Source organism: Orbicella faveolata, unplaced genomic scaffold, assembly GCF_042242905.1.
Source record: "Orbicella faveolata isolate gen_17 unplaced genomic scaffold, um_ofav_v1 contig_48, whole genome shotgun sequence".
Classification (NCBI taxonomy): Eukaryota; Metazoa; Cnidaria; class Anthozoa; order Scleractinia; family Merulinidae; genus Orbicella; species Orbicella faveolata.
The window spans coordinates 9,410,001-9,420,740 of record NW_028301578.1 but is presented as its reverse complement, the minus strand read 5'-3'; the positions used below and the strand labels follow the sequence as shown (position 1 = coordinate 9,420,740).

Below are 10,740 nucleotides of genomic sequence, written 5' to 3'. Positions count from 1 at the left end.
TAAACACGTTTCCCCCTGTCCCCCACACTAGGTTTGGTTTTGTCACAAAGTCGTGTCATTGTTTTATGTTCATATACGTGGGGGGAGGGGTGGGACAAAGGTGGCAGTACATGTTTACAAAATGGCGTCTGTTGTGTCGAGCCCGACGCAAAAATTGTCAAGGCGAGTTTTCTTTCCTTTCGCTCCATTTTGGATCAAAGTACACTTTTGAAGACCTCACAAACGAACAGGAGATGTGCTCAAGAAAGCTCGAGTGGAAAGAAATGGGTTTTAGAGTCTTAAAAGTTACGATGTCTCCAAGATACATTTGGGTGACGAGGAATAGAATGCACAAAACGAACTATTCGAAATAAATGCTTTATGGTCTGGGGAAAAAGGTAAGCTGCCCTCCTTCTACTGTATTGCATTTTGAATTTTCTAAAAATACTCGCAGGACGTATGATTTAAAATTAAATGCACTTTTAATATTTCGCAATTCGCTGGGAAGCTGTTCGGAAAATGTCACATGACAAAGGAGATCGATGAAGCTTTTGTCAAGTTCCCCTCTTGCTGGGACTTAAATGCCACAACTGTGACAAGCTATAGAGATTGAACACAACTGCCAAACAAATGCTAAATACAATATACGCCAAATAACAAATACCATAACAAATACAAAATATCAAACAACAAATAAATGCCAAACAGCTGATCTGTTACCTGCTGAAATACACCAAGGTCAGGAGCAATTGATTATCGAAAGTAATCCTACAATACCCGAGCAGTTTGAAAATCAAAATAAAATACCAGTTCACTTGTCAAGTAATTGTCAGTACAGAAATGCAGATAAAAATGTGAATGTATGGAATTTTGAGCTACCATTGTCTCCCATCCTCAGTTTAGAATGACACGTGAAAGAGAATCCTCCATAATTTCTCACAAAATGGTTACCAGACTTTCTAATGGCAAAAAAAAATAAATAAATAAATAAATTAAAAAAAAAAAAAAATGTCGGTGAAATTATACATTAGAAATTAATGTCACGAAATCCTCCAAGCTGAAGGCTATGTTGTGTGGATACCATGGTTGTCATTTCTTAGAGTGATATAGAGGTTTAAAATTCATGATTTTCTCAAAGAAGTATTTCATTAGACAAAGTTTAAGTTTGTATATTTTTTGAACAAGGACTCCAAAGCATAAAAACTTGCCCCTGTTTTGTATGATTGCTGAAGGTAATATTTTCAGAAAATTAAGGCAGCTCCAAATGAAAACATATCATTTTTTGAGCAGAATCATATCACTGAGTGGAGATACGGAGTCAAATCCTGGTCCTGCAAATGAGTATCGGTATTGCATATCAGTACCTTTTATATCACCCACAAATTCTGTCTGTTTATTAGAATTCAGATTGTCTCAGTTAGGCAGAACTGCACTTGATGTTGAAGGAGGTGGTGATTGCTTTTTTAGGGCTGTATCACAGCAACTCTATGGAAATCCTAATAGTCATTTCTATGTGCGCAGTGTTGGCATTCAGTATTTAGTGAATCACCCTGAACAATTTTATAGAGAGTAAAACTGAGCATTCTTGGCAAGGTTATTTGGAAAGAAAGTCATGTCAAGGAACATGGGCTGATGCTATCATAATTCAAGCTGTTGCCAATTGTCTTAATTTATCAATTCATATTGCTGAATCAAATCCAACTTTTTCTCCAGTTACTGTTGTTGAACCAGTGAATGTTACAAATGCCCTAAACATTTACATTGGACACCTAGATGAATTTCATTATGTTTCCATAGTAGAAAACAGAACAATGGAGATAAGTGACAACAGCAAACAAACAAAGAAATGCAAATGAAAACAAACCACTTAATAACAGTGAAAAATGTAAAGCTTACAGAAGAAAATACATGAGAGAATACATGAAAGACAGAAGAGCTGGTGATAACTTTAGAATAAATGAGAATCAAAAACGAGTACAAGGCTGTAACATTAGTAGCAAAACATCTAGGAACAAGAAACACCAGGCTGCTAAAAGAACAACATTGAATCCAGAACATGTCAGAGAAATTGAGCAGCGCTCCTTCAGAAAACGAAAATCAGATAACCCATAGCACATAAGGCAAATAACCAAACAGTTGGTAAGAAAAAGACAAAAGGCTAAGGTTCTGGCTGTCACATTACGTCATGCCACGTGCTCCCATCGGGCCTCGGGAACTCGAGGCGGAACTGGAGACATCCGCCATATTGTTCGCTCGTGTTGTCAAGTTTTCAGCCGTTGCGTTATTAAATAAAGAACTTACAAGACAATATTGTGACATGGATGTCAGAAGCGGGATCGATTTACGCCAACGGAGGAGTTTTCAGTACTAGGACAACCAAGGAAACCGGTACGTACGATTTTAGCGGAGCTCCCGCGCGCCGAAGGCGCGCGAGCAGAGCCCCATACCTTAGAAATTTTGGTAAACCCATCAATCCGAGAAAATTTGGTTATGACGTCACCGTACGAGCGAGCGAGCGAACGCCGTCCGTACAGACTCTGGGGGAGGGGGAGAGGAGCCTCGCGGTAGCGCAAACGGGGGAACCGAGGAATGCCAAGTTCTGAGGTGAGGGCTGTTACATGTACATGTAAATGGCTCATGCTCGATTTTTCACTTGTTATGATTTAGCTGCCAATATGTTCTGTAAATTAATTTTAATAGTCATCTGTTGGTGTGCAACGATATACACCAATATATAACCAAATATTGTACAGTGTAAATTAATTAACCAAATTATGCTGTTTTCAGTTGACCAATGCTACTACATGTACATTGTAATGTGATGTTGAAGCGCACAGATTTACAAACATGCCCAGTGTCAACTTGTCAAATGCGAGGCGCAACCCTAAAAGCTAGTAAGAATGGTGATAGAAAATCTTAAATTTGATAAAAATTTAGCAGGAGGAGATGCCATACAAAAATGAAGATAGATAACTGTCTTTGGGGATCAAGTTAGAAAACAAAACTTTTTAACTTTTTACATGTGTATACTACTTTGGTATTTTTGTGAGATTTCATTTGGTAGAAATTTGGGGACTGAATATATTGTAGCCACTACATTTCAGTCTGATTTTCAGTTATATGTACAACCAAACAGCCTGGATGGCCCTTTGATTGGGACTACATGCACATTGTTGTACTGCAATGTTCCAGTTTCTTGTTTAAACCAAATTGCATGTGCGCTCAAAAGCAAGTCGCCAAGTTCATAACAGTTATATATGTTTGCTTTGCATCTCAGGACAGAGCCTGCCACTGTGAAAGTTTTGGTGCCATCCCCCTAGCATTTGATTCACTACTGTAGACACTCAGTAAACAACTAGCAATGAAGGACACTGTATATCAATGAAAGGAATGTCATCTGTTGGTTATAAATTATAATTGATATGTCTTTGTATGTTCAGTGGTGTTCAATTAGCAGCGATATACAGTATGATTACATCCCTTTTCCTGTCAGTCAATATACGAACAGTGTACACATGGGCAACCTAGATTAAAACAGCAAAGATTTTCAAAGCAACCATGGCCAGGTGAGATATTTCTAAAGAAATATAAATTGAAGGTCCTTATGATTGCTTATAGGGATTGATTTTTATTGTAAACAATATTTTACTGAGTGTATTTTTCTTGTGTACTAATTGTTATAGAACACAGAGACCGCTGTCATAGCAGAGCCCCATTCCTTAGAAATTTTGGTAAACCCATCAAGCCGAGAAAATTTGGTTATGACGTCACCGTACGAGCGAGCGAGCGAACGCCGTCCGTACAGACTCTGGGGGAGGGGGAGAGGAGCCTCGCGGTAACGCAAACGGGGGAACCGAGGAATGCCATCTTTTTTTGGCGGGATTTTTAAAGAAAAGAAAACTCATTTCTATTTGCCATATCAACAAATAATAGCGGAGGTTGATCTAACGTTTTTAAGATGGGGTTGCACTGAAGCATAAAACAGAAACGGAATGCAAGAAATTACAGGCAAAGAAGTAGCAAAGAAGTAGCGAAGAAGATCGTGAAAGAGAGCGGGCCAGCGCTGGGGAAGGAGGTGAAACAGTACTGAACACTGCCGTTAATTTTTGCGAGTCAAGGACTAGAGAAAGGGGATGAAATAATACGGAACAATGCCGTGAAGCAAAGGTAACGAGGACTATAGAAAGGAGACGAAATACCCGACGACTGTAGAACCGCTCAGTTAATTCGCGCGTCGAGATGCTGTGCAGCCGAGCAAGAAAAGTCACATGATTAAAATCAGGTGACGAACTAGAGAACTGTGTGTTTAGTGTAAAACAGAAAACACAGCGGAAAAAAGTGGTTGATTCGTTGATCTATCGAAAAGATTAGATCAGTTCCGTTCAGTCTTCACAACTTTTGCAGCAAGTTTCTGCCTGGAAGATTTACACTGGCCGAAGTGAATTGCCAACTTGAGGTAAGCGACGTTTGTTGTGGCGTTTTCTATGGAAATTGCGAAGTTGCCTCGGCGAGATAAGCTTATTTTCAGTAGGAATCCTTTTTAAAGTCTTCCTTATTTGAAGCCATGCTGTGAGGCATTTTATAAATTACATAGGTTTAATCTCGCTCATAACAATAACACGTGAGTGGCTTTGTGGACGTTGTTGTAAGTTGCATATTGTAAACAAATCAAGTTTGGTCTCGAGTTTCGTCGTCACGTTAAAAAAAAAAAAAAAAAAAAAAAAAAAAAAAACTGTATTTGTAAACACTGCCGGGCGAGTTTTGAAGTTTTCTCTGTGTTAGTTGGCACAACCGCTTCCTAGACCACAAAAATTTCTTAAACCAAAATAGGTCAACAAACCATTTTAAGCCGAAGCGAACAGGATTTGCTAAATTTACTTTTGACGTTCCTATGTGAATATTTACATCTTGTGATTGCAACGTGTTTCCTCGTTTTTTTAGTTCAGTTTATTCGGTTTGGCGAAATGCTTGGGGGGGAATTTCCAGGTTAATTTGGTTGAAGACTGGTAAAGCAGTACCGCCGATAAAATGACTGCAAAGCTAAATTAAGCCGTCGGCAAAAATACACACTGTGATATTTAAATCTATGCTTAAACGTGAATAATCGTTAAACTTTAACACTGCAAGCTTAAACGAATTTTCTTCATTCTTTCTTTCATTCGGCCATCCTTCATTGAGAAGGGATTTGCTGTTTGATACTCAGATGTGGTGATATGCATATTGTGTTTATATTATGTAGATTTCCTCGTTTTATTTTGTTGTTGTCCAGTTTGTTCGCTTTGGTGAAATGCTTGTGGTCGAAATGTCGAGTAGACGATTATGCATGTAAACCCTGTCGGCAAATAAAGCTCTATTTCGATTTTGATTTGCTATTTCATTTTATTAGTGCGACTACTTTTGGTTGGGGGTACATAGCCCCTATTTTCCTAATGAGATGTTATTCCCCAGTGTGGTATTTACACTTGGAAATGTTCCATAAAAGTGAGATAGTACTAATTAAAAACAAAATGCTAAGAGCTTTACTCGGTAATGAACATTGAAAATGACATTTACACACTTAGAAAAAAATTAGGGCGTAGAAGTCCTTGCCCTGACCATTTCTCGGTAGTAAAAATAACTTTTACATATATACATTCAAAATTTAGTTGGTGAGAGTGCATTCCTTGCTCCACTCTCTCTCTCTCTCTGCTCTCTTCTTCACACTAATTTTTTGATTGACTAACTTATTAACCAAATGTCACTGACTGTTTCCTTTGTTGTGCTTTACTTTTTTGTTTGTCGAAGAAAGTTTTAGTTTCTTCCTGGCTGTTTCCTTTGTTCTGTCCAGTACCAATTTGTTTGTGATATAACTTTGTGAATTCTCTATTCTCATAAAATTTTATCTCGTCAGGGTAATAGAATGCACTCTCAGAGTATTCAATCATCGTTTCAGTCGCGACAATTTTCAGGAAAAAAGCAGTGGTTTTCTTAATTTCCTTTTGCTTTGTTTTAGGACCTTTTAGCAGGCTGGTAATTGGCCCATGGGCATTACAGGAGAATAATTTTCAAGTAAAGAATTAGATTCATTTCAGTGTCAAGTATTTTAAAATTATTACAAATTGAGCATTTCATTTTTATTTTTGTCACACGTGATGTTTTATGATTTTACCGACATATACATGTACATGTACCATGTAAATGGAAATAATGCACTAGCTAGAAAATCAGAGCATGTATTACATTGGCTCAAAATGCAAGCCATATATAACAAATGTATGTAAAAGATATTTTTTATAGCAGAGAACTGGACAGGGCAAGAACTTCTCCTTCTTTTGTAAATATATTAATTCCTCTCAGCCCTGTCAAAATGTCTCCGGAACCTTCATTTTTGCAACCTAGAGTCCATTATTTTTCACCATACCTGACACAGAAGCTCACCAAATCCTAACAAATAACTAACATGAGTGTATCTCTGTTCTTTACTTTGTATTAAATGATTGCATTGTCTGTTATCCTGCCTAATAACTGCTAGAAACAATTTTGACAGAGCTGTTTCAACAGTTTCAGTCAAATTGATTTCCAGTTAAACAGCACTACATGTAGCAGTGTTATAATGAGTGTGAACTTTATGGAGGGTTTTAAAGGTTTATTGTTATTTTATTTTTTTTTTTTTTATGATAACAGAAGACAGCAAAATATACATGTGTATACAGTTATAACCTGATGTTGGTGTTGGTTGTGAATTGCAATTGATATTAGTCATCCTATTACAGGTAAGGGGAAAAAGTTCAGAATGTTCAGAACATCTCTTTCACCAGCACACCTGCATTCTACCGGTGCAATCACTGAGTCGTTATATATATATAAAATGTAATAATATAATGAAGTGAAGATTTCATCAGCTACTAAAGTGCTCAATAGGCAAACTAGAGCGATGTGTAGATTTTCAGAGTTGGATTATTTGGTCGAAGAAAAGACCGCGCTTGCTTAGCTTTACCAATCATATCTCTGCATGTCACGCCACTGGGCATTGTTCTGTATTTTCAAATTTTGTATATCTTCTTACGTATCCGTTATTTTTGGCAGTTGCCTGATGATTGCTTCGCAAGGAGCATGAAACTCTGAGTAGCAATAAATGTCTTTGACCAAATCATCCAACTCTGAAAATCTATATATATATTATATATATATATATATATATATATATATATTTTATATATATATATATATATATATATATATATATATTATATATATATATATATATATATATATATATATATATATATATATATATAACTAACTGCAGACAGTACTGTTTCGGCCTTCCGGGCCTCATCAGTGCAGTGCTGAAGGCTAGGATGGAGGCTAAGCTAAAAAAGCCGCCCCAAATACTACACATGTGGTAGTATCTAAGTCATTACCAGAGTGCTCAAACTAGCGAGCTAGTGAGTATACGCAATTGCAAGAGTAACAACTCATCCTAGTAGAGTGCTCAAACTGGGCAGAAAGCAGAGCTTTGTATGCCAGCGAGCTATAATCTAACTGCAGACAGTACGGTTTCGGCCTTCCGGGCCTCATCAGTGCAGTGCTGAAGGCTAGGATGGAGGCTAAGCTAAAAAAGCCGCCCCAAATACTACACATGTGGTAGTATCTAAGTCATTACCAGAGTGCTCAAACTAGCGAGCTAGTGAGTATACGCAATTGCAAGGGTAACAACTCATCCTAGTAGAGTGCTCAAACTGGGCAGAAAGCAGAGCTTTGTATGCCAGCGAGCTATAATCTAACTGCAGACAGTACTGTTTCGGCCTTCCGGGCCTCATCAGTGCAGTGCTGAAGGCTAGGATGGAGGCTAAGCTAAAAAAAGCCGCCCCAAATACTACACATGTGGTAGTCTCTAAGTCATTACCAGAGTGCTCAAACTAGCGAGCTATATATATATATATATATATATATATATATATATATATATATATATATATCTATATATACATATATGTATATACACACACAGAGAAATGTAAAGTTATGAACTTAACATTAAAATCTGACATTTGAATGCCTCCTTTGCTAAAGTTAGTCACCATCTACTTATCAATCCCTGTGAATTCATAGAGAATAGACCATTTTACAGTTGTCTGCTCAGTGACCTAGCCTTTGTATGGCAGCGAGGCTAGAGTTGACCTTGTTTTGATACAGACCTCACTGCTTTTGTTGTGTAAAACAAGTTGTTCTGATGCTAACTAGGTGCATTTACATGACAAAAGCAGTGAGGTCTGTATCAAAACAAGGTCAACTCTTGCCTCGTTGCCATACAAAGGCCAGGTCACTGAGCAGACAACTGTAAAATGGTCTATTACCACCTAATGTGGAAGTCCTGTCTTCAAGTGAGGGAAAATGACACTGCAAAAAGTTACAAAAAAAGTTGCAATGAAAGTAAAAAGAATTGTGAATGTCGATCGTGACTTGGTGTACATTGTACATCATGTAAAGGTATGTGGTGAGTGCCAAAAGCATAACATTTCATGCATTTGCCTTTTCAGGATTATTTAACAGTGACATTTTAAAAGATGTGATCAGAAAAATAATGAGTATTGTCAAGGCAGTACCAGTTTATGGATGGTGTATGCAAACAGTAAGAGGTGCTGTAAGCATTACCAGGTAATTAAGTTAGTTTTATGCTTATGACTTCTTGTAATTCGATTTTGTGTCATTTTGTCACAAGAATAGGTAATGAAAGATGCATTAGTTGACGCAATTTATTTTCAAAGGCAAACTTAAAAGTCTGCCTATGGTGGATACCGGTTGTGTGTAAAGTGAATTTAACGCGAACACACTGTTAAAGATGTACGTGCATGTTAATATTGAATAATCTGAAATTTCAGCAAGTTTGAAAATGTATTATATCTACGACAGTTCTGAGGTGAGGGCTGTTACATGTACATGTAAATGGCTCATGCTCGATTTTTCACTTGTTATGATTAAGCTGCCAGTATGTTCTGTAAATTAATTTTAATAGTCATCTGTTGGTGTGCTACGATTTACACCAATATTTAACCAAATAATTTACAGTGTAAATTAATTAACCAAATTATGCTGTTTTCAGTTGACCAATGCTACTACATGACTACATTGTAATGTGATGCTGAAGCGCACAAATTTACAAACATGCCCGGTGTCAACTTGTCAAATGTATGAACTGGCCAGCCAGTCTAGATTACAAAACTTTCTGAAAGTTTGCCTTACCAGGTAAGATATTTCTTAAAGCATATTTTGTAATTAATGATTTCTCAGATATTGTTTTCTTCAAGAAAAGATTCATACCCCATATGGAGGTTTTTTTTCTTTAAGAACTCCCTCCTCCTGTTACTTTGGAATTTCTAATAACTGGCCATGAATGGGTGTTGGGTGTAAATATCTTCTGGAACTGCACACTCAGATTAAGTCAGCAAGAACATCAGTATTTATCCTGACAAAGTCTGATTTTCAGATTTTCGACAGCCTGATGGCCCTTTGATTGGGACTGTGCACACTGTTGTACTGCAATGTTCCAGTTTCTTGTTTAAACCAAATTGCATGTGCGCTCAATAGCAAGTCGCCAAGTTCATAACAGTTATATATGTTTGCTTTGCATCTCAGGGTAGAGCCTGCCACTGTGAAAGTTTTGGTACCATCCCTCTAACATTTGATTCACTACTGTAGACACTCAGTAAACAACTAGCAATGAAGTACACTGTATATCAATGAAAGGAATGTCATCTGTTGGTTATAAATTATAATTGATATTTCTTTGTATGTTCGGTGGTGTTCAAGTAGCAGCTATACACAGAATGATTACATCCCTGTTCCTGTCAGTCAATATACCAACAGTGTACACATGGGCAGCCTGGATAAAAACATCAAAGATTTTCAAAGCAGCCATGGCCAGGTGAGATATTTCTAAAGAAATATAAATTCAAGGTCCTCATGATTGCTTATAGGGATTGATTTTTATTGTAAACAATATCTTACTAAGTGTATTTTTCTTGTGTACTAATTGTTGTAGAACACAGAGACCACTGTCATGACAGAGATATTAATGTGTGAAAAGTTCCATAAAAAAATGCACTGGGAGCAGATTAAATCAACACAGATGCAGCTTCTGAGAGATCCCCAATATTAATGAAACATACATTGTACATACATGTAAAAGAGTTCAATAATTTATTACTTAAGATTGTAATGCTTTGTTTGGTTTCTCTATATTCACAGACAACTTGATGCCATATTAATTTCTACACTAAGTTCATCGAACAAACTGACTTGGAAGTTGAGTTCTGCAACCCATACTGAGAAAAGTAATATCATACAGCTGTAACTGCAACATTGTGAGAGATGAACTGTATTACATTATTAAGAAACACGTATGATACATGTATTAACTAATTATTTAAAGTGTCTGTTAAATTAATCAGTTTTTCTGAGAGATAGTTTACTCATCATGTCATGGTTTATTTAAATAATTGCGTTTTTGGCTTAAAAATGATATTTATTGTGCTTGGTTTATGTTGCTCTTAAATCAATTTTGTGATAACCTGTATTGGGCATGGCATAGATTAATATTTTGCCAACACGAAATGGAGAACTGGGTCTTAAGCAAAGTTGCAGGATTAGTATTTTTGCAGAAAGAAAGAGTCGTGAAATTTGACATTCTACCGACAGCCTTGCCATTCGCAATGTCCAGTAAGGTTAATTTGATCCCTAGTGTTGTACAAATAGTGTTCTCTAATTTATAAATTATTT

At 36.8% G+C, this 10,740-nt stretch overlaps 1 protein-coding gene and 2 pseudogenes across 2 annotated transcripts in view; 2 read left to right on the top strand and 1 right to left on the bottom strand.

The window, feature by feature from the left end:
- The window catches only part of LOC149096434 (adenosine receptor A3-like), a 319,741-nt pseudogene that overhangs the window by 155,941 nt on the left and 153,060 nt on the right, over positions 1 to 10,740 (bottom strand). The window lies entirely within an intron of this gene.
- Positions 75 to 7,097, top strand: LOC149096451 (uncharacterized; annotated as a pseudogene).
- LOC149096450 (uncharacterized) overlaps positions 9,021 to 10,740 on the top strand; it is a 2,104-nt gene continuing 384 nt past the window's right edge. Inside the window, exons 1-3 of the mRNA XM_089280753.1 lie at positions 9,021 to 9,206; positions 9,760 to 9,886; positions 10,210 to 10,740. The exon at positions 10,210 to 10,740 is cut by the window's right edge and continues 384 nt beyond it. Coding sequence (XP_089136879.1) covers positions 9,101 to 9,206; positions 9,760 to 9,886; positions 10,210 to 10,315 — 339 coding nt within the window. The 5' untranslated portion in view covers positions 9,021 to 9,100 and the 3' untranslated portion in view covers positions 10,316 to 10,740. The remainder of the gene's footprint in view (positions 9,207 to 9,759; positions 9,887 to 10,209) is intronic.